The sequence below is a fragment of the Phyllostomus hastatus genome, unplaced genomic scaffold, assembly GCF_019186645.2.
Source record: "Phyllostomus hastatus isolate PE091 unplaced genomic scaffold, TTU_PhHast_1.1 phas_contig_1, whole genome shotgun sequence".
Lineage (NCBI taxonomy): Eukaryota > Metazoa > Chordata > Mammalia > Chiroptera > Phyllostomidae > Phyllostomus > Phyllostomus hastatus.
The window spans coordinates 29,209,573-29,234,995 of record NW_025333498.1 but is presented as its reverse complement, the minus strand read 5'-3'; the positions used below and the strand labels follow the sequence as shown (position 1 = coordinate 29,234,995).

General features: G+C 37.2%; 1 protein-coding gene across 2 annotated transcripts in view; it reads right to left on the bottom strand.

Moving 5' to 3' along the window:
* Nucleotides 1-25,423, bottom strand: part of PLA2R1 (phospholipase A2 receptor 1) — a 114,285-nt gene that overhangs the window by 33,560 nt on the left and 55,302 nt on the right. For both annotated transcript variants that reach the window (XM_045830634.1, XM_045830644.1), the window contains exons 11-13: nt 16,094-16,263; nt 5,392-5,594; nt 3,269-3,414 (exon numbers count right to left, since the gene is read on the bottom strand). In XM_045830634.1, the coding sequence (XP_045686590.1) occupies nt 3,269-3,414; nt 5,392-5,594; nt 16,094-16,263 (519 nt within the window). The remainder of the gene's footprint in view (nt 1-3,268; nt 3,415-5,391; nt 5,595-16,093; nt 16,264-25,423) is intronic.

The following is a 25,423-nucleotide window of genomic DNA, read 5'->3' as shown; positions in this document are numbered from 1 at the left end:
TTTTCAGCCAGGACAAGGACAAATGAAAGCAAGCTGGTAAGAGATTTGGGACTTCTCTTCCCTAGAGGACTTCTTACTACTTTACTATTTATACTATTGTAAAAAAGCTTTGATTTTTTGGTCACATGTGCATGTATTCTCTGAAGGTTAATTACCACTACCCTTGTTTTAATAAAACATGGCACATGTTTTTTTTTTTTTTCTAAATCCCAACATAAATGTTTCCACAGCAAATCAGTCTGAGGCACAGTTGGTTAACTTCAGCAGTCACCGCTGGGTTAGACTTGGCAAGAAGCCCCAGAGAATCATCTTCCCTGTGATTAGACAGAGGACTAATATGTCACACCACAGACTACTCAGTAAATCAAGCAATAAAGCGTAATTGTACATAGCCATCTCATTAAGATCATTTATTGAATCTGGTGCTATGCTTTTTAAAAGTGTTTTATTAAAAAACATTTTTATTCTATTACAGTTGTCCCAAATTTTTACCCTTTGCCCCTTATTAAGATCATTTTTTTAGAGTAATTTTGAAGAACTAAAGATTTATAAGCCCCGGTCGGGTAGCTCGGTTGGTTAGAGCATCGTCCCCAGTACACCACAGTTGTGGGTTTGACCCCTAGTCAGGGCACATACAAGAATCAACCAATGAATGCATAAATAAGTGGAACAACGAAATCGATGTTTCTCTCCCTGTCTCTCTCTCCCTTCCTCTCTCTCTAAAATCAATAACTAAAAAATTTTTAAAAAGATCTATAAGATTTGGGAGTCATGACAGATGCTTTATTCTCCTTATGCAGAGAAGGAAGCCTATTCTTAGGCAGATACCTGAGCTCCTCTGCTTGAGATACAAATGAAAGTAAAATGTGGCTTAGAAAATCTGAGAGGTCCCTGGGGCTCGGTCGGCCACTGCTGTGATTACACCCTACCTTTAAAGTTGTGGAAAGATGGGACTGCTGCCTCATGGTGAAGCTGATCCTACTCATCTCAATGTCCTAGCCTGGAAATCCACACTACTTGCCCTGCATTGAGAACCTTTCATTCCTTTCCTCACTGAATTCACTTCTACAGTTTTCCTGCTATGTACTGGCTCATAGAAGAACTGGTATTTATTTTGCCTCCATCAATTTCCTAAAATTGCATTATTTCTAATAATGTAGTATACTACTATAACTAATAAAATAGAAATAGAAAAGCAGTGCCCTAGGAAAGAGAAGTTTATATGCTAACTATGAGAACAGGTTTATTTGCTATAACCTAGCATCGGGTTTGGCTGAACTCCCTGGCAATCAGGGCAAAGGTAAACATGCATTATACAGCTTTTGTGATTAGGGACTGAAAATTAATAACTTGATAGATGCTTGGCACTAAATTCAACTAGAAATTCTAAGTGTGAGAACTTCTGTAAAGAGAAATGATATTTGACCTTATAGCCAATGTGGAAGCAGTTTGCATGTGGTCATTTCATACAGGAAAGCTCACTATATGCACATGTGCTAGTGTATTTTGCAAGTGGCTAAAGTCCTGAAGGGAAGTTATAATTTAGGACAACAGAGACTACCAGATACCCCTTGAATCTGTGGCTCTACCCCTGGCTAACAATTCAATTAACCAGGAAGCTTCTTGACCTTTTCTTCGGCCTCAGAGAATCTGATTCAGCAGCTCTTGGGTGAGACCAGAGGGTTCTGTATTAAAGGGTGTCCCAAGAGATTGTGATAATCAGCAGGTTTGGGAATCCTGGTCTCTGGTCAGCATTTCATGTAGAAACTAGAATTCTATGAAATGCTGCTAAGTCTTCTAAAAAAAAAAGAGTTTTGTGGTCAGATAAAGTGCTTTCGTCTAAAAGCCTTTGTAATAGTAATACATGTGGCAAATTTCCAAGACTGTATTGGGACACATTGCTTTGCAAACATATTTGACCATGAGACCCACCTTTTTTCCTTACAGAGTGTGACATGAGGCACACATTGGGAGACGGCGTCAGACTGCCACCTTTAAGGTCATTTTTGCAGGTTTTTGAGATGAATAATTTGATACATGTTACATATTAACCTTCTTATGGGAAGGTTAGGATTTTCCTCAAAAAATAGTTCTGGATTTTCTCTGAGATTCAGGTAAGTGTTTCATTAAAACTCCAGATTACCAGAGCTTGGAGAAGAGTAGCTGGTGTTACATTTATTTTTATTAAATATGTGTAGGGAGCCCTGGAGGTATGACCTCCCTTGGACCACAACATCCTAAGGGCACCGTTTTTGTCTGTCATGCCTATTGAATTCTCTAGTCTGCTGCACATGTAACAGTGCCCCTCTCACAGAGGATATGCCCCAAATGTATCCTGACTGGCAAGAGTATTCTAGAGAAAGAGGTCAAGGACTGGAGAGACTTACTATAAGAGGACATGGTGGCTGTCTTCAAATGTTTGAGAATAAATTAGACTTTATCTGTATTACTCTGGCTTACTAGAAATCGATCTTTGAAACAAGCATTTAACAATGGCTCGGACTTTCTCCCAAGGAAGGAGCACCCTGAACCTGAAAGGAATCATGCAGACAATGGATGGCCACAGGAATGTAGTGGAAGGAATTCCCCGAATGTGGGTGGAGGGTAGCTCAAGGTCATTTGTGGGGGTTTTTTTCAATTTAAATTTAACTGATTGTGTAACTTTATGGAATTTAAGATTCTGTAAATTTGCAAGATGGATGCAGGTAAGTAAACATGTTTCCTCAAATGTAAAGTAAGGGGGTTGGGTTGGATTTTTTAGAATTAGTGCGACTTTCATTTTTTCAGAGAAAATCTTACATGGACTTTGATTATAAGACAAAGTACTAGAAGTGTAGCTGATTGCAGCTGCTCAGTGAGCAAGGCACTGGGAGCTCTGTGTACGTGGCCCTTCCCCCTCTGGGGTTCCAGGGCCCTCGGATCCTCCGTCAGCACTTTGCAAACCACTGGGCTCGAAGATTTCTGTGTTTGGCAGAAAAGCTCTAAAATTCTGATTTTAGGCACACAGAAAAGATTTCAAACATGGAAACAAAGACTTCAAACATGAAAAATGCCACTTTGTTCTTCATTTTATGGAACGAGAACTTGGTGCAATATAAATACAAACTTCTATGTATATATTTTCCTTTCACAGCTAGCGGCTTGTGGGTTTTAGGCTTAAAACAATAATTGAGATTGTAAACAACTATTAGGGGTACTCATTCCTAAGTAGCCATTACTGGGGGACAGAATATTTGATTGAAATTTTTCAGAGTTAGCAAGTATTTACCAATTAAATTTTGAATGTAAAAGCTTATTCACATAATTCTCTTCCTCGATATGGGCAAAGCTTGCAAGATGAGCTCCAAATTCTTCACAAAATGCTTCAGCTTCTCTCCATGTTCTTTTCATCAATACTTTTTCACTATGAAATACCTGTACAGTAAAAGAAAAAAAAAGTTGACACTGTCACAGATAAGGTGGGGCAATTTGATTTGAGACAAGAAAATGATAGTAATATAATTGTCATTTTTCTTTATTAAAAGCTTGATCCATTAGGGAGAAATAACACTTACTGAACTGGGATGTGTCTATCATAAAACTATTATCTCATTTTATCCTCACAACAACTTTGAGGATATGATAAACTGTTTTATCAATGAGCTCCTGAAGGATTCTTTTTTTTTCCCTCCTAAATTTCCTGTGACTTGTCCCTTAATAAATCATTTTCAAGAGATGAGGAGAGTCAGACTAAGACAGGTTACAGATTCCAGGCCACAAAGCGATAAATGGGCAGAGCTAGAAATAGGCCCAGTACTCTTTGCTTCCAGAGTCTATGGATTTCCATCCCACCACATTGCCTTCCGACAAATCAGAATCGGCCGAATGATCATGAGTCTGGCTGATCCATGCCAAGAAATAAAAGATGAGACCTGGCACCTGCGGGAGGTATATTGCTTGGGTGTTCGGGTCTTAGCTGTGCCTAAATTCTCTGCTGTTTCTCAGCTGTCCTGCTTTTGAGTTGTCCTCACAGTAGCAGGAAGGAGTCAGAAAAATGGAGGTTCTGCTTTTGGTTTTCTTCAAGATCAAGAATGAGGAACTGAAGACCCAGAGCTCTAGATCCTGTGCCTCTGCAACCTCCTCATTTGTTACTTTCCAGCACTAAGCCAAAGCCTCTGGTGCTAGCCTTCGCCACCCTCTGATTTGCTGCGACCGGAATGAATAGGTTTCCCAGACCTGTGGACAATAGCATAGCCTCTCCATCTTTTAAATTATATGTCAAAACTTGCCTCCTTTGGGCACCTTTTCTCACATCACTTTAAATTAAGAAATCCTACCACCATGCCCATCAAACACACCGTATGTTTGTTGACATATTAGGGTGACATATAATAGAAAAAGCTCTGGAATAGGAGTTCCAAGATCAGGGATTTATTCCAACTCTGTCAATAAAGAGCTGTGATCTTAGGTCAATCACTTCATCTCGCTAGCCTCAACTTACTAATTTCTAAGGATAACTTATTGCTCTGTGAGGTCACTCCAGGCCTATTATTCTATGAATTGAATGTAAGATTATACACATGCACATTTAAATTCAGTGTATTCACAGATGGTTCATACCATCTGTAGGTATACAATATCTCTAGAGACAGAGGCCATCTCCATTTCTCTGTGCATGTGCTTGTATGCCAGAGGAGAGCTTTCTCCCATGATTTTGGAAATCTCTAGTTATAAAACGAACCAAAGAAGAAAACCATCCAACAAAAACATCATATTTCAAATATATATACTATATTTTGCCATGTATAATGCACAGTTTTTTGCCAAAATTTTGAGGGAAAAATAAGTATGTGCATTCTACATGGGTAGTACTAAAACATGGGTGCACATTATACATGGGAACACATTCTATTTCCGACAAGATTGTAGGTACTGATTTAAATCTAAGATATAAAGCTGTTTTGCAAAAACAGTCCCTCACACATTTATTTACACACACACACGCACACATATCAATCGTATGTATTAATGTGTTTGATCTTCAGGTGTCTGGCAAGCTGCAAATACTGTCCTTAGCAGCAGAACCATAGTACAGTGTAGTATCATCATTCCATAATGAGGGCTTTATTCATTTGCTTACACATGATATTGCACTGTTTTCATCCCCAGAACAATATTGACTGGGACCCCGATATTAATCCCCATGAGGAGGATTTCTGTGTCGCTGTGGATGTCATTCTTTGGACTTGAAAAATATTTTGGAGTACAACTGAAATGATAAAGACAATTAACACATGTTCATCAAGCATCTCTGTGTGCTAGGCACTGTTCTGTAATAACACATTTGGGATACATGAACAAAATGAAAATAATGTGGTCTAACTGAGAATGCCCATATAACCTTGACATCACCTTGAAGCAATTGGCCAGGCCTGGCTCTGACTCCCAGTCCAAATAGCAGGGCTGAACGGGCCATCTCTCTTCATGCTCAGTTTTCTCCTGCTTTTCTACTGGTTGCTTACACAGGGACATTGCTTTAAAGTGTGTGCAGTCCTTCACTTCCCAGCGGCCAGCTGGACTCCTTCCTCGCATGACAACGCAGCCACCACTGTAGCCTAAAATCAGAAAACAACACTTTCAATACCAGTCGACTAGAACATTTTGTGCTCAGAAGACTCCTTTAGAGTGTTGAATAATTGACATCTCACAATGAAGCACCCAACAAGAACAGTGAAGGTGAAAAAGGATGCTTTTATTGGCATGATTATTTCATTTCTCATCCTCTCTGGAGAAAAGACTAGAAGATGGAAAACTGAGAAAAGAGAGACTGTGAAGCTTGAAATTTGGGCATTTTGAGCTCAGATGGCAAATAATGGAAAACTAGGAGCTGTTGCAACTTGAAACTGAATTAGGCCCATATCTCATCAAACACCAGCATCCCTCTACTTTGAATTACTGAGCTTTTTAACTGTGCAGAAAAAAGTTTAACTCACCATTTCTTGAGTATGAATATATACTGTGTTTTGAGACTCTAGTATGAAAAATCAACAATGAAAAATGCATACTGCATATCCTCTGGGAAGTAGATTCAGCAGGAAGAAATATGTAAGTGATGAATTTAAGTTATTTGTAAGGTACACAACAGAAAACTAGACTGTAAACTGTGGCAGAGTGGAGAGAATGAGATAAATTCTGAAATGAGGTGAAAGTCTGGGACAAGAGTAGGGATGGACTTCAGGGAAAAGGGGAAGACCTTCTAGTTATGGACAAAATTCCATTTTATTATTTTCTGTATGTTTGAACATATTGGCAAATGAAACATTCTCTTCCCATGGAAATAATTTCTAAGTTAAGATCCTGAAGTTTGTCATCAAATTGACATAACTTACAAGGCAGCTAAAAATAGACTTCAAATTTCAGTGCAGAGTAGAAAATAATCCCATTCCAACAATAGAATAAAAACTGAGAATTAGCTTTTTTTTTCTTGAATCTAGAGTGATCATCTAATTAATTAAATCATTAACAATAACAATAACAAAAATGGTGCATCTACATTTACATACCAGGCCAGGAGGTATATTAGCTGCCAGAGACAGAGGACAACACCAAATCAAACCAAACAAACAAAACCCAATTCCTTATTTAGTGTGAGGCACAGACACATAGACGCTTAATTGCAGTCAACATAACGTGTGAAGTGCTATAGGAATTGTGTGTGTTCTGATTTCTGTGGGGGACTTCAGAAAGATTGTGGAATCTGCCTGGGGATGTCAGTAAAGGATTTGCAGGAAGTAACATCTGAGCTGAGCTTCGAAGGATGAGAAGGAAAGAAGTTTTCAAGGGATTCTTATAAAAAAACCAAGTGATTATAGATGAAGCATCTGAAGACTTGTGATGATTCTGGACCTAAAGGCACCTTTAAAAATGTAGTCACTCTGTACTAGATAGTTGTCTTGCTTAATTTCCCTTCAGAAGTAATGGTTTCAATTTTTCAGATACAGAGCAACAGGCATTATCCTTGTCAGCTGTGGTTTGGTTGTTTTATGCTGGCAGAAAGACTAAAGAGAGGGAAAATGAAGAGTGAGATATGAAAAAAAGATAGATAAGATGTACAAAGAACCTCTCCTAAAGAAAAAGAAGAGTGTAAAATAGAGAACGAATAGGGGATCTGCGCCTTCAGCAATCCTGGGTCCACACTGGGTATCACAGTGACAAGACGGTCCCAATCTGCAAGAAGCTCCCAGTCCTGTTTGTGTATGCATGCTGATGCATCAAAGAGGCCTACAAAGGTGAAAATGACTCATCATAAACAAGGAAACATACTTAGTATGACTCTCATAGAAGAAAAGCAAGTCAAGAGAGAGTTGGTCCATACAAATCAGTTCCACCGAACAGAATAGCTAATTAGTGTTAAAGATGGAGGGTTGGGGCCAGCCAAGGGAGAGGGATTATAGCATGCAAGCACAGCCTCCCAAGAATGGAGCTTTGCAGTCCTGTTGAATGTAATTTTGAAATGTAGCTACAATCTGGTAGGGTCATAAGCAGTAGAGGAGGTGCTGCATGCTCCGTGTGATGAAATTCCAATGAAATTGAACTGTAGAAATCCACATGCAAGATCAAAGTAACAGATTAATAGGGTTGCTCTAGTGTGCTATAGGAAACCATGCGCTCCCATCTGATTTCTTCATCCTTCCTTTCCCAGCAGCATTTGACTTGGAGCTGGAAGTCTGGGGTTCTAGTTCCAGCACAAATATTTAGCAACTTGAAACTTGAACAGGTTATATTAATCACAAAAAAGTTATCTAAAATATGGAGATAACAATCTCTTCTCATGGGTTTTGATGAAAATCAAATAAAATAATGTATTAAAAGGCACCCTGAAAGATATAAAGGGCTATAACCACCCTTAAAATGTTGCTTCTATTCATATTTTGGCTGTTTTCATTATAAAAGCTGGGATTTTGTGGCATGAGTTCTGCCTGCAGGTTCAAAGAATTTTTATATAGCTTGAATCAGCAAGTTTAAAATGTAATATGCTTTTTTGTTGGTCTTGCATTTTGTCTTACGTTCCCACATCAGACAATGATTAAATAGCTTTGGTTTTGGATTCTACAGGTATTCAACTCATCTTCATTAGTGCAAAAGAAGATGTTTGTGAACTGCTATGAGGATGAGAAGTGATGCAGGAGCGTTACTGCTATTCTAAAGTGGTTAACTTAATGGAACATTTGACCCAAATTTTAGAATCTCAGCCCCAAAGAAGCAGTAAAGTGGTATAATAAAGGGAGACTGGGCTAAGGGAGATATAAATGAAATTTATAATCATATATTATGGGGATGCTTGCAAAGCCAAATAATACAGGTAGGGTGTGGGAAAGAGCAGAGGGGGTTTTCCTCCCAGAGAAATGGTTCTCAAATTCAATAACTCATTTCCCACTGGAGAAGAAAAACTATCATTCTACTCCACAGTGATGAATCTCACATCTCTACTAATTCTCCTTACCTGTCCTATCCTCCCTCTACCTTCCTCCACCCCTGCCATCTCTCTCTGTCAAATATGAATGAGAAAACTTTCAGTCAATTAAGAAATTTCAGTTCACTCTTCTAGTCTCTTCCATTTGGCAAAGCTATCTAACCATACAAGATGAACTGAGCTGGGAAAGCCTCCACCTTCCACATCTCTGGACAAATACCTGAAAACAAGCAAGACCTACTTGTGGCCTCATGGCTAGAAGGGAACTGTAGCTGGGCCTTTTCCATGGAGAAAAGTGAGGTTGTTGGGCTAGGGAAGGTGAGCTTTCCAGGAGTTCTGTCTGTCTGATACTGTGCTAGGCATTTGATATGGCCTGGTCCCTGTTGAACTTCAAAAACGACTTGAGCAGATACTAGTATTTACAGCTTGCAAATGGCAAAACAGAGGCATAGAGGCTTAATAACTTGCCTAAGTCCACATAGTTAGTGAGGATTTGATCTAGAATTTGGAAGCAGATTTATTTGACTGTTCTGTGAGACAAGGTTAAGATACAGAGTAGGCAGGCATTCAATCAATAGTTATTGAATGAATGATTGAATCTTCCCCTCAAATAATTTGCATCCATTTCCATGGAGCTCCCTCTCATGGTCCTGGTCCTGTTCTCTCCTTTGCGTGGCTATGGCATTTCCTTGAAGATCTATGAGCACATCCTTACTTTGTATGATAACTGCCCATATGATTATATAAAGCACCAAAGGGTGCTCTGATTGAGTTTGCCCTCATTTATGTAGTGGTCACTTCAGAGCACCGATGAGCCTGAAAGTGGATTTGCCTGTCTATCTCTTGGCTGGACTGGCTTCTTAATCCTCCTCACTTGGAGCAGAGCACTTTCAAGAAAACAGTTCTGACTTGCTTTACTCGATCCCATTTTCTTTGTCGCTGGCAGGTTTCCACTGACTTGGGGAAATTGGGGTAAATGTGCACTGGATTTATCCCATGTGAGTGAAATATGCCTTTTCTACAGTGTTACCTAGGTCTAGAAACACAAAACTTTTGTCACAAAGCCTGAGCTGTGGATGGATGCAAAACAGTGATGTCAAAGTGTTTCTTTTTCACTGTACAGACATCTATGAAACTCTAATATAACTTGGAAAATCTTTTTTGAATGTCCTAACTAGTATGGACTTACCTGTTTTCTTTCACCATTAAGCAGCCTCCATTTTCACTAAATCTTTGAACTAAGTACAAAGTATGTTTTCGTTTCTAGGCATTAGCTTCCCCCCAAATGAGAAAGGCCCTGTTTATCATTTTCCCTTTAATCAGTGGCACTTGTTAGTAAGAACGAAAACTGTTTTTCCTGTGTTACCTGACTAGTTAATTCTCTCAAAATACCAAGTACTGTGGAGTCCCTTTGTTGTTGTTTGTTTTAATAAAAACCAGAATTTCCTAGTGTTTTGAGAACAGGAAATTTGGGCATGAAAGAAAAGAAATACAGACATAAAACAGGTCAAGCAAAAATCTTATAGTCCTGAATTCAAATTGAAATGATCAGTTTGAACCCCAGAGGTATTTCATCTCTCTCTCTCTCTCTCTCTCTCTCTCTCTCTCTCACACACACACACACACACACACACACACACACACATATTTTCTAGCTCTATTCACTGAACTGGCCTAGAAACAATAGAAACCAACAAGCAATAAAGACTCCTACGCATGTGTTGTGATACTGAAGTAGTACCATTTCCCATTAAGACGAACCAGGGTTCCTTGGTGAATTGGATGTTTCTTGTTTCAGAGCAGAAATGTGCATCTTGTCATACCATATAGCAGGGAAGCTACCAAAGACTACTAGTGTTATAGTAAAAGGATTCAGGAGGTATGCTTGAGATTTTCATTTTCACTAAAAAAGATAATAATTGCAGTGGATTAAAACATAGTAAATATGTTTTAAATCCTTACTTTATAATAGTGCTAAAAACCTGTTCACTGTTGCAAGATACTTACAAACACTCCTTTAAAAAAACTAGTAAAAGGAAAGAATTGAGCATTTTTTCTGTCTTTCCAATGAAAACTGTATCACAAAGTAACCCCCTTATAAATATATGCCCCTCCCCACCTAAAAAGGTCCTTCATGGATCAGTGGATCCAGGCATTGATCATTAGTGGCTGCGAGCATGGCAAACAGTGAGATACTGGACATTATGGGCCCAATGTAGAACACACAGCCACCTATGAAATGGTCTTTTCAAAAAAGATAAGAAAATCTGAACTGGGTCAGGCCTCTGATTTTAACGTTTTATAAATAAAAATGCCAATTTTATGGAAAATAAAGAAGTAGAGTAACACACTAAACAACATATGGAAATACAATCAAAAAGTCCAGACAGCAGGAAACTCTACAGGACAAACAACCCTTTTGAATCAACAAATAAAAAAAAAAGAGAGGGAGGTGGGGCTAAGCAACAGAGAAACCTAGAGATTAAAACAGATTTTAAAAGACTTATCAACCTATTGCAATGCATGAACCTTTTTGGAATCCTAATTAAAACAAACTGTAAAATACATTATATATTTATGAGTCATTTAGAATTTGAACACTAACTTAAGATTTGTTATGAATTATAGTTAATTATCTTTAGCTATGATAATTGCATTATATTTATGTTTTTAAAAGAGGAGTCTTTATCTTTTAGAGACAATATTAAAAATGTATGGATGAAACAATATAATGTCTGGGATTTGCTATGAAACAATATGGGAAGTGTGGGGGGGTGGCTGGGGATATAGATGAAACAAAATGGACCATGAGTTGATAATTGATAACACCAGGTGATGGGTATGTGGTGGTTCATTATACCATTTGGAGAACATAACACAAAGTTGAAAAAATGGCAGAACCATGATTCCACTACAGATTGACTATTTTGATAATCTGATATAGGAGAGAGTCTTGGCTGAGTTAATTTAAAAAAAAAATCCTGCAGGCCTCCTGTTCAGGGGTCAATTTATATGGTTAGTCTTGGCTGGATTAAAGTTCTGACATGGGGACTAAGCTAATGGATAGTTTTTGTGTAGGTATGATAGGCAAGAAAAAAGGTGATTTAGAATGGTGTATCTGCAACCTGCAATTTAAAAGAAAAAAGGAAACAGGGGCTTTTATATTGCTATTTTCTTCCCCCAAAGATTCACATTTTCATCTTATTCAGAGACAATTTACTCAATGTCAGTCAGCATGAGCAGCCAAACTGAGCATCTTGGTATTATTTTTGCTTCAGGGAAAAGAGGGAAAGAGTAATGTCACTCAAATTACAGCAGAAACTTATGAATGACAAGGAGCTCTGCTTCAACTCTGGATTTTAGACGTCCAAATATGCCCCAAGGAAGGCAACATTAAAAACCAAGAATTTTGTCTACTCAAAATGTATTAATTTATTTTGACAGGTATAGACATTCTTAACTAAATTCCAAAGTATATTAGAAATGATACCTGAGCTTTTTAATTTTTTCAGTAAGAGTGTGACATGGAACCTTACTACTCTCTGCATTTCAATAATATTCCTAGATCTAATATTCATGGATCTTTATTGAGTGAACTAAGATGTTTCTTGGTTAGAGCTATGGAAAGTCACCAGTTACTGTACAAATTTTCTAAGCTGATGCTTATACACACAAAAAAACTTGTATTAACTTCATCTGGCATACATCTTTAAAAAGCACAGTTTTGTTTTGTTTTTTAAATCCTCACCTGTGGACATTTTTTCATTGTTTTAAGAGAGAGAGGAAAGGAGAGAGGGAGGGAGAGAAAGAAACATCAGTGCAAAAGAGAAGCATTGATCAGCTGCCTCCCATATAGTGCCAGACCGGGGATCCTACGGGCCTGGATGGGAGATTGAACTCATAACCTAGCTATGTGCCTGGACCAGGAATCGGACCAGCAACCTTTCTGTTATGAGAAAATGCTCCAATGAATTAAGCCACACCAGCCAGGGCAAAACATACAGTTTTTTTTTAAATATTAAACTACATATTTTAGAGCATTTTGGGTTCACATGAAAATTGAGCGAAAAACACAGACTTTCCCCTACCCAACATACAGATTTATGCCCCACTTACACAAAACCTCTCCTAGTATTGGCATCTCACACCACAGTGGAGAATTGGTTGAAATCCAGGAATCTATACTGACACATCATCATCACCCAAAGTCCATGGTTTAAATTAGGATTCACTCTTGGTGTCGAACATTGTACAGGTTTAGACAAATGTATAAAGACATTTACCTACCACTGCTGTATCATATATTGATAGAATAATTTCATTGCCAGAAAAATCCTCTATACTCTGCCTTTTCATCTGTCCCTGTCCACTAACTTCTGTCAACCACTCACCTTTTTACTGTCCCCATAGTTGTGCTTTTTGCAGAATATCATCTGGTTGAAATCATAACAGAATGTAGCCTTTTCAGATTAGCTTTTTCACTTAGTAATATGCATTGAGTTTCCTTCACATCCTTTCATGGCTTGATAGCTCATTTGGTTTTAAGCACTGAATAACATTCCATTGTCTGGATATACTACAGCTTATTTATCCACTCGCCTATTAAAGGATATCTTGATTGCTTACCAGTTTGAGCAATTATAAGTAAAACTTTTATAAAAATCCATTTATGGGTTTTTGTGTGAATGTGTTTCCAACATTTGGATAAATAACAAGGAATGTGCCTGCTTAGTTTTGTAAGAAGCTGACACACTGCCTTCCAAAGTGGCTGCACCATTCTGCACTCCGACCAGCAATGTAGGGGGTGTTCCTGTCGCTCCACATCCTCATTAGCACTTGGCGTTGTCAGTGTTTGGGACTGGGTCATTCTCACAGGTGTGTAGTGACAGCTTGTTGTTTCAATTTGCAAGTTCCTAATGACATGCGAAGTTAAACATATTTTCACATGCTTACTTGCTATCTACATATCTTCTTTGTTTTAGGTCTTTTATCCATTTTTAAAGTGGGTTCTTAATTTTCCTGCTGAGTTTTAAGAGTTTTTTTGTATATTTTGGATAACAGTTTCTTATCAGATGTGGTTTTAGCAAATATTTTCTCCCAGTCTGTAGCTTGTCTTCTCATTTTCTTGATACTGGTTTTCTTAGAGTGGAAGTTTTTAGTTTTAATGCAGTCCAGCTCATCAATTATTTATTTCATGGATTGTGACTTTAGTGTTGTGTCTAAAAAGTCCTTGCCACACCCAAGGTCATCTAGGTTTTTTATTGTGTTTTCCTCTGGGAGTGTTATGGCTCTGCATTTTATATTTAGGTCTATGATCCATTTTAAGTTAATTTTTGTAAGGGATATAGGTCTGACTATATGTAATATTCCTTTATCTTTTTAATGTCCAGAGGATCTGTAGTGATGTCTCCTCTTTCATGTATTATATTTGCATCTTCTTTCTTTTTACTTAGTAAATCTGACTAGAGGCTTATCAATATTATTAATATTTTGAAAGAATCAGCATTAATAATTTTCTGGTTTCAATTTCATTGATTTAAGCTCTAATTCTTATTTCTTTTTTCTGCTTACTTTGCACTTAATTTTGCTCTGTTTTTAAAATCCTCACTCAAAGGTATGTATTTTTATTGACTTTTAGAGAGAGGAAAAGAAAGGAGAGGGGGGAGAGAGGGAGAGAGGGAGAGAGGGAGAGAGGGAGAGGGGGAGAGAGAGAGAGAGAGAGAGAGAGAGAGAGAGAGAGAGAGAGAGATTGCCTCTTGACTGGACATCAAAATCACAACCTAGGCATGTGCCCTGACTGGGGATCAGGCCTGCAACCCCCTTGGAAAATGGTAGGATGCTCCAACTGAGCCATGAAGCCAGGGCTGATTTGCTCTCTCTCCTTTTCCTGGTTTCCTAAAGTGAAAGTTTAGATTATTGCTTTTAGATATTTATTTTCTAATATATGCATTCAATGCTAAAAATTTCCTTTTAAACACTGCTTCCTCCACATCTCACAAATTTTTGATCATTATTTTTTATTTTCATTTAGTTTACTATTTTTAAAATTTCTCTTGAGATTTCTTTTTTGACCCACATATTATTTAGAAGTATATTGTTTAATCTCCAAGTATTTTGGGAATTTACAGCTGTCTTTCCGTTATTGCTTTCTAGTTTAATTCCAGTATGGTCTAAGAGAAGAAAGTGTATGATTTCTACTCTTTTCAGTTTGGTAAGGTGTGTTTTATGCCCCAGAATGTGGTCTGCCATGTGAGCTCGAGAGGAAGGTGTAATCTGCTGTTGATGGATGAAATAATCTCCAGATATCAACAATATCTAGTTGACTGATGGTGCTGTTGAGTTCAATTTTGTCCTTACTGATTTTTTTATCTGCTGGATCTGTCCATTCCTGGTAAAGGAGGGTTAAAGTATTCAACTATAATAGATTTATCTATGTGTCTTTGCAGTTCTACCAGTTTTCCCTCATGTATTTCGTCACCCTGTTGTGAGGTGTGTACACAGTAAGGATTGTTATGTCTTAGAATACTGACTCTTTTATCACTATGTAATGTCCGTTTTCATTGCAGAAACTTTCCTTGTTTTGAAGTCTGTTCTGTCTGAAATCAATACAGCAATTCTTGCTTTCTTCTGATTAATGTTAGCATTTCTTCATCCTTTTACTTTTAATCTATATGTGGCTTTATATTTAAAGTGGGTTTCTTTTAGACAACATATAGTTGACTCTTGTTTTTGACTTAGTCTGAAAATATCTGTCTTTTAATTAGGATATTTAGCCCTTTGACTAATATTTGATGTAAATAGTTGTTATTGTTATAATGATATTTATCTTTCCTCAGGGAAGAGCATGATGGGGCTCCTAACCCATTTCCTGTAGTTACAAATTTATAGGGAACCTATTGCCTATCTATAGGAATAGTCCTAATTGAGATCCATAGGCAAAAAAGAAACTATGTCACTCAAATAGGAATTCATGCTGAAGTAACAGGGTGTTGAGTCTAGGCTGGTAACTTAAGCTTAATACAAGGGCTTAAGGCTGCTTCCACAGTGCCTGGTTCCAGCGTAGGTTGTGGCTAAAACCCCTAGCTTCTCTGAAACTGGCATAATTTCATGCTTTGGGATCCAGAGCTGAGCACACAAGAGTGAATTAATAGAGCTGTAACTCTGGAATCCTGCTAAGATACCACAGAAGTCCACGGAGCACAGGGACTAACAAGAATGTTACCTAAGTGATGGGTCAACATTCTTCAGAAAGTCACATAGCGGTGACCGTAAACTGATTCAATGTGCCCACGCGTGCCCACTTACTGCGCCTATTCACTGTGAAGTATCAGGAACTATTCTTGAATCAGTAAACCCCTGGGATTCTGGGAAAGAATTTGACAGGGAGAAATTGTACTTCTGCTAACAAAGGCATGTGTGGTCTTGAGCAATAAATTTATACCTTGAACATGTCAAATGACTCACATGGATTCTAAAATGACTGGCCATATGTTACCCTCTGAGAACCTGTGGTAATCATTTAGTTGATTTACACATTAAAAAAACATTGAGGAAGAATCAAAGGAGGTGGACTAAGGGGTAGAAGGAACTTGGAGCAAAGAAGGCGGAAGAGAATGGTGAGGTCCCAGTCCCTCTACTCACGGGGCTGATGTGCATTCCAGTGTGTGTACCGCACGGGCTCCGACTTCTGCCCGGCTGTCTTCCAAGTGTATTCTCCTGTGTCATTTTGGTCTTGGAGAGCTATCCAAAAATAACTGTCCTTTGTTTTTACCACACTACTGATCAAACTGGTAATAAAAGCCTGTTCAAACCTTAAAAGGGGAAAAAGGAAATGTTTATAGTAAACCTCTGGGCAATAAAAAAGTCATTAAAACATAATAAGGTGCACAGAATGGTACCAGAATAAACATTTCTCATACATTCTTTAGAACACAGAGCAGAAAATACCCAATGACCCCGAACATTACTAATAAAAGTGAAATGTCAGTGTGATTCCCAGAAATACATGAGTGAGGTTGAGTTTGATTCTTATAGACAGGGCTTAATTCTTTCAAAGAATAGAGTTCAGCTCCCATTTTGAAGTGTAGGTGGTAAAATCCACAAAGCCAGCAATAATACATTTTTGGGCACAACACATGCCTTATTTTGCAGTCAGGCCACACAACACACGCCATCCCATAATGTGCATGAGATGGGGGCTAGATAGAGGGGAGAAGAAGGGATGTTATGCTTTTCTGAATGAGCATCTGCCAGAAGAGTTCACACGGCACTCACCCTCCATATTTGCCTGGTGAGAACAAAACAGAGATGGAAACGGCAATTTTATGTCTCCCAAAGGAGTTTGTTCACAGGCACATAGAGTCATTGACTTATTCAAACATATTCAGAAGTGCAAATTCACTGGGGATAAATTTAAAACCTTAGGAATAAACCCAAGAAAGTACACCCAGTAATATTTTCTCCAAACAACTGATTGAGTTACTGTTCATTGATTGGTGGAAATGCTCCCTTCCCAACACAGATGCATCAGAAGCAAAATCTAGAAAATGTATGTATGTGCCTTCACATGGCTACCTAAGCAAAAAAATTATTAAAATATAACTAACACCAAAATTTTAAGCTAAATTGGAAACTACCTTGAAAAATTTATTTTCAGCACATGTAAAGTTTGGAAGAAAACACTTCAAACAGTGGTAATTTTGGCTAGACCTTGCAGAGTCAATTGGAAAGGAAAAGCCTGATGAAATTACCTAGGAAATCTAACAAGAAAGCAAATTAGACTTCCTCAATCAATTTTGGGTTTTTTTCATTGTCATGAATCCTTAACATGCAAAGGGAAGCAAAAAGCAATGGGATCATTCAAGAGTAGAGGAGTCTCAGTGGAAATAGGGGAGGGAAAGAGAAACGAACACAAAGGAGTAAAATTTTAAATAGCCTTATGAACATCACTAGCAACAGGCAGTGGCCTTAGGTGTCTGTGATTCTCTTCTCGGCAGAGCATGTATTTTCATCATGCTTTAGTAAATATCTTCTGCAGGTATCTCAATTAATAGTCTGAATAGCATATATGTGAAATTATAAAAGTTTTTTATTTAACCAGATCACAGTGGCAGAGACTTCTGTAAATGTACCTCAAAAGGAAAGTAGATAAAGCTAAATATTGTCCAGATACCATTGTAATTTTTCTCATACTTCCATTGGTTCACATTCTTATGACCTTCTCCCCTCTGAGGCCTAGCTGCATCATTAACAATCCCAGCACCTGAAACTGCTGTGCTAGGAAGTCAGCAAGGCACTGCACCACGAAGTCTATGGCCAGGACCACCATTTACTGTGCTGGTTCTAAAAACTCAAGGGATATCGCTGTTTCTAAAGCACTTATCAGAAAATGGAGAAGAATAATATTGTCTGTGAACTTGGACTCCAGTAGCATTATTCATGCAATATTTTGCTTCTGTCCCTTGTTGGTTTTAGACTTATTTAGTACAGTCTGATTTGCTATCTTATCTCCATTTATCATTGCTTAAAACAATAGACACTTTCTGCTTTTTAACTAGCAAGCATATCTTTTAAGTAGTTGCATATAACACTCATATGTTAAATCCTAAAGCTGTTAAATCAAAACAGGACTCTAGTTTCCTTTGTCCATTTTAGAAGATGGCTTTGTTTTGTTTTGTTTTGTTCTTTAGAGATTTTATTTATTGGGTTGGCCATTTTCATTTTCGCCAAAAAACTTTATTGATTTGTATATTTTGAGTATGTTGGCTATCTCCCACATGTTATAATGTTGAATATTCTTAATTAATGTCTCAATTTGATCGCTATCAACTTCAACTGGTCTACCCCACCATGGAACATTGTCCAGTGAGAATATCCAACACGAAACTTCGCAAACCACTTTTGCCATGTTTGGTCAGTCACATCACCTCTACATACTGCATAAATATTTCTCTGCATTTTAGTTGTGCTTTTACCTTCCTTGAAGAAAGCATAATATCCCCAAAATGTTGTGTATTTTCTTCCATCTTCAATATTAAAATGGCTACACAAAAATTTACCAATTTTGATAAGTTTTTTTATGCACTCTTATATGACAACTGTCACAATACATTCTAACAAAATTGTGTCAAATGAAGTTAATAAGAACTAAGCACTACTAGAGCCATCTTACGAGGAAAAAAGCAAATGAACTTTCTGGCCAACCCAATATTTATTTTTAGAGAGGGTAAGGGGGGAGAGAAAGCGAGGGAAAGAAACATTGATGTGAGAGAGAAACATCAATTGGTTGCCTCCCATACACGCTCCAACCAGGGACCAAACCTGCCACCCAAGCATGTGCTCTGACCAGGAATCAAATTGGTGGCCTTTCGCTTTACAGAACAATGCTCAACCCAGTGTGCCACACCAGTTAGGGCAAGAAGATGGCATTGTTAATAAATAAATTCAGCAAATATATCTTTCTTCTAAACCATATATTCTAGGAAATTAACTCTGGATAATAGCATGCAATCTCTCAAGTGTCTATTTCCAACTGATAAAGAAACAAGAGAACAGTTTATATTCTTTAATACTTTATTTGGTTTCAAACACTAGAAGTGTTGATAGAGCAGGTGGCCTTTTAAAGTCTTTTCTGGGTTTGTGTTTTAAAATTCTTCATTTGAGAATATTCTGGAGCTTTAGAATATCTGGCTTTTTTGTTTGTTTTATCTGAGGTTGTTTAATTCAAATGTTATGATTTAAGGAACAAAGAAAACCATATATGTACATGACTTTATATTATTACTATTTGAATCAGGATAAAATGTTACCTCTATGGAATTCAGTAAGCATTTTTTTTAAATGATAAAATATTTTGATTGTGTATACCTACTTATGAAATCAAATTTTGTAGGGGAAGAATTCTTAGAATCAGAAAGAAATTAATTTTGCCAATCTGCTCCTTTAAAAAGTTAAGACATCAAATGTGCATTTTCAGTGTGAGCAAGAAAAATGTATTTTGAACTTCCATCAGCTTGACAGGAAATTGTTGCTCATGGCACTAAACATTAAATTTTAATTTAAAAATGCAATCTGAAGATAGAAATGAGTATTTTTGGCATATATAGACAAATATTTTATATCAAAATGAACATTTTGCATTTCAAAAGTGTACACTTCAAAAGGAGATATTTTATACTTAAATCTCTAATTGAACACTATATTTTTTTCATCGGTTTAGCCAGCATCAAATGTAGCTGAAAAAAGATGTTTCTTGTGTGTGAACAGCACAGTACTGAGCAGCAGCAATACTACAATGATTGTGTTTGTATTTCCTGAAAAACGAGATTGAAAAAGTAATACATTTGGAAGTACCTTCACTAGAGAGCTATTTCAATTAGAAAACCCCAGTGGTAGTCCTTACATATAATGACCTGGTTAGGAGGGACTCAGTTTTGAATTGAGTCATTGTGCTTGGATTTTTCCCAATAACACAACTGTTAACATTTTTAATGCCAGTTTCAAATAAATGACTCTATTGCTGAACTAATATAAGATGATAAATTTCTTTCTTTTTTCTTAAAATAAAGAGTAGAAATAGGATATCAGTAGTTTTAAAATGGGAGACACACATCATGATCATTATTGCGAGAAGTTTCTGGTGGCATTCCTCAAGAACTAAAAATGTTAAGGTTTTTGAACATTGTTTCTTGCAAAACGCTGGAAGAGAAATGTAGAACTAGAAAATACACACAAGGACTAAACCTGTAAAAGTAAATATCAAACTATTAATGGAAGTTACCTTTCAGGAGTGGATTGGGGTTGGTTGGGAAGGGGAACAGTGGAGGTGAGGGTGCACTTTCACTATTTAGTCTACATTCTCTGACTTGCTTGAATTTGTATCAGTAAGAATGTTTTTATTGTATAATTTCAAAGGGGGTATAATTAAAATGTGTTTTTTAGAAAGGAAGTTAACTGCACTGTACATAAAAACTGTTAGGACTAATAAGCAAATTCTCTAAAGTTGAAGGATAAAAAGTCAACACAGAGAAATCAGTTGCATTTTGGTGTACTAACAATGCACAATAAAAAGGAAACTACAAAAACAATTCCATTTATAATAGCATCAAAAGAAATAAAATATTTGGGAATACACTTACCCAAGGAGGTGGAAGACTTGCATATTGAAAACTACAAAATACTGCTGAAGGAAATTAAAGAAGACACAAATACATGGAAAATCAACCCATGTTGATTAATTGGAAGACTTGTTCTTAAAATGTCCATACCACCCAAAGCAATCTACAGATTGAATGTAATCTCTATCAAGATCCCAATATTTCTTTTTGCAAAAGTAGAAAAAATCATTTTAAACTTCATATGGAATTTTAAGGGGACCTGAATAGTAAAACAAAGATGAAAAACAAGAACAAAGTTGTAGTTCCATGTGTTTAGTGTTTATTTCTGTTTGTTTCCCTTGCTTGGGGAGATAATATCTGATAAAATACTGCTATGAGCAATGTCTGTGATTTTGCTGCCTATGTATTCTTCTACAGTTTTTATGGTTTTGGGTCCAACATTTAAGTCTTGGATCCATTTTGAATTTATTCTTGTGTGTGGTGTAAGAAGGTAGCCTAGATTCATTTTTCTGCATGTATCTGTCCAATTTTCCCAACACCATTTATAGAATAAACTATCTTTAGCCCATTGTATGTGCTTGTTTCCTCTGTCAAATATTAATTGCCTATAAATGTGTGAGTTTATTTTTGGGCTCTCTATTCTGTTCCATTAACCTATGTGTCTGTTTTTATGCCAGTACCATGCTGTTTTGATTACTATGGCTTTATAGTATAGTTTCATGTTAGGTAGCCATGATTCCTCCAACTTTGTTCTTTCTCAGTACTGCTGTTGCTATGTGGGGCCTTCTGTAGTTCCATACAAATTTTTGAAATATTTGTTGTGGTTCTGTGAAATATGTCAGTGTAATTTTGATAGGAATTGCACTGAAACTATAGGTTGCTTTGGGTAGTATGGACATATTAATAATGTTAATTCTTCCTACCCATGACCATGGTATGTACTTCCACTTATTTGTATCTTCAATTTCTTTCTTCAGTGTCTTATAATTTTCTGAGTATAGGTCTTTTACATCCTTGACTAGGTTTACTCCTAGCTACATAAAACTAAAAAGATTTTGCATAGTAAAGGAAATCATCAACAAAATAAAAAGACATCCCACAGAATGGGAGAACATAGTTGCTGATATATCTGATAAGGGGTTAATATCCAAAATTTATAAAGAACTTACAAAACTCAACACCAAATGAACAAACAACCCAATTAAAAAATGGGGAAAGGACTTGAATAGACACTTCTCCAAAGAGGACATACAGATGGCCAAGAGACATATGAAAAGATGCTCAACACCATTAATCATCCAAGAAATGAAAATTAAAACCACAACGAGATATCATCTCACACCTGTCACAATGGCTTTATCAATAAATCAACAAACAACAAGTGCTGTCAAGGATGTGAAGAAAGGGAACCCTTTTGCTCTGTTGGTGGGAATGCAGATTGGTGCCGCCACTGTGGAAAGCAGTCTGGAGATACCTCAAAAATTAAAAATGGATCTGCCTTTTGACCCAGTGATACCACTTCTGGGAATATATCTGAAGGAATACAAAACACTAATTCAAAAGAACTTAAGCACCCTTGTGTTCATTGCAGTGTTATTTATAATAACCAAGCTATGGAAGCAGCCCAAGTGTTCATCAGTAGCTATGTGGATAAAACAATGATGGGACATTTACACAATGGAATACTACTTGGCTATAAAAAAGAAAATTTTACCCTTTGGGACAGTATGGATGGTCCTGGAGAACATTATGCTACATGAAATAAGCCTGTCAGAGAAAGACAAATACTATGTGATTTCATTCATATGTGGAGGAACCTAATGAACAAACTGAACTAACAAGCAAAACAGAGACAGACTCAGATGGAGAGCAGGAAGACAGCTAGTTTGGGGAGGATATCAGGTGGTAGAGGCATTGAGCAAAAAAGAAAAAGGATTCATGGACATGGACAACAGTGTGGTAATTCCTGGGGGAAGTGAAGTATGAGGGGACTAAATGGTAATAGAAAAATACAATAAAGATTAAATTAAAAAAAGACAAAAAATTAAAAAAATCAAAACAAAGTGGATGTCTCACACTTCTTGATTGCAAAACTTAATAAAAAGTCTGGTAATCAAAGTAGTGTGGTATTAGCATAAAGAAGATGTACAAATCAATGAAATAGAATACAGAACCCAGAGATAAACCCTTACATATATGGTCAAGTGATTTTTCACAGGTGTGCCAAGATAGTAGGGGAAAGGACAATATTTTCAGTGAGGATGCTGGGGAAACTGGATTTCTACCTACAGAAGAATGAAGTTGGGCTCTTACTTCACACCATTTACAAAAATTAATTCAAATTGGATCAAAGACCTAAATGTAAGAACTAAAAATATAAAACTCTTAGAAGAAAACATAGGAAAAAATTTCATGACAATGCATTTGGCAATGACTTTTTGAATATGACACCAAATGCAGAGGCAACAAATAGGAAATGGATAAATTAGACTTAATGAAAATTAAAAGCTTTTGCACATCAATAGAGTGAAAAGACAACCCATGGAATAGGAAAAAATACTCGAAAATTATGTATCTGGTGAGGAATTACTATCCAGAATATTTAAGGACATCCTACATCTCAGTAGCAGAGAACAAACAATCCAATTAAAAAATGAGCCAAGGACTTGATGCCCTGGCTGGTGTAGTTCAGTTGGTTGATATGTTATCCCACAACCGAAATGTTGAGGGTTCGATTCCTGGTCAGGGCATGAACATGGGTAATGGGTTCAGTCCCTGGTAGGGGCGCATATGGGAGGCAACCAATTGATGTTTCTCTCTCACGACAATGTTTCTCTCCTTTTCTTCTCTCTTTAAAAGCAATGAAAAAAAATGTGTTCAGGTGAGGATAAAAAAAAATGGGCCAAAGACTTGAACAGACATTTCTCTAAAGAAGGTATACAGATGCCAATAAACACATGAAAGATGCTCCATATTACTAATGATTACAAAAATGTAAATCAAAATCACAGTGGGATACCACTGCACCCCCGTTAAGATGTCTATTATCAGAAAGCACAAAAGAACAAGTGCTGGCCCTGATGTGAAGGAATGGGAACCCTTGTGCACAGCTGGTTGGAATGTAAAATGATGTAGCCATTGTGAAAGGGTGTGGTTGTTCCTCAAAAATTAAAAATAGATGTATTGTATGATCCAAAAGTCAATTTCTGGGTATATTACCCAAATGAGTGCAAAATGGGGATTCAATAGGTTATTCACACATTCAAATTCATAGTAGTATTACTCACAATAGCCAAAAGGTGCAAGAATCTTATGTCTATTGATGGATGAATGGATAATCAGAATGTGGTACATACATACTATAGACTAAGGCTGAGACATATTCAGCCTTAAAAGGGAAGGAAATTCTGGCACATTAAAAGATGGAGTAACCTGTAGGATATTAGACTAAGTGTGATAAACCAGGGACAAAAGGACAACTATTGTGTGATTTCACTTGTAAGGGAATGAGAGTAGTCAACCTTGTAGAAACAGAAAGTAGAATTGTGGTAGCCAGAGCTGCGGGCAAGTGGGAATGGAGAGTTAATGTTTTAATGGGTACAGAATTTCAGTGTGGGAAAATAAAAACAGTTCTGGAGATGGGTGGTGGTTACGGTTGCACAATATGGAGTGTATTGGTATCACTGAACTGAACACTTAAACATTGTTAAAATTATAAATTTTATGTTATGTATATTCTACCACAATAAAAAAGTTAAGTGCAAATATGTTTGGGGGATATGATAGTTGCAGGAAAATAGTGGAACTGTAAGTACGTTGGAAAATAATGTATATTTAAACCTAGGAGAAAGTGAGATATTGCAGTATTTCTCACTTTTGGCAAAAATTCACAAAATTGAATGGCATTTGGATTATTTTGTACCCCCTATTCCATGACTGACTGATTCAAGATTTAGACATACATGCGTTTAGCCAATTACCCATGGGACTCAAGCTTGGCATTCATCCTCTGTCTGGAAGCAAAGTGGCCAGGCATGAAAAAACTTGGTAACAGTATGTAAGCAAATAAAATTCTGTTATTCAGCAGCAAGGGTCTGTGTTTCTTCCCTTCCTATTCCACAAAGTGTTAAAAGTTCTAGACCAGGAGCAGTTACAGGATAACAAAAGAAACAAGTAACTTGTAGCAGGTGGTTCTAATTGTGCCTCTCAAACCTGTCGCTCAATTGTGCAGAAGAGTGGAAAATCAATTAGCAACTACAAGTTTGGGTGCTGGTGAGTGACAGGAGTGTCTTAACTCAAAGGGAAATCAGTAATGGAAGAAAATGATTACCAAAGCTGCTAGTGGACACTGCTAAGTCTGAGGAGACTTTCCGTCTACTGCCCAACTTTCTCAGATAGAAGATGCTGTTGGAAAATATTTGAACACTTATTGTCACCCAAGAGCAGTACAGTGTAAGTCTTTATTTCTTAGCTGTTGGGGTCTGAATGAATAAAAATCAGGAGTACCAGGCCCTTCCTTCCCTCAACTTGCATGTCCCATGTTGGAATCACTGCTTTGGATGTAGGTATGTTTGCAGGGCAGTGCACATATATGTCACCTGCCTGGGACAGATGCATCCCTGGGGGTAACTTAGGGGCTTGGCTGGTGACTGACAGCATGACAGCACAAGGTCACCTGAGTGGGCCTGGGAGGTTGAGACTGGGACAAAAATGAACTTACCTCTGCCATAATTCTGCTTTAGAGTTGGATCACACATGAGTACTGACTACTGAATATACTTAGTCAAAGAAAAATTTTAAATATTCATAGGATACTTTTGTATCTAGTATTGGGGAAAATGAAACAGTAGTTTAT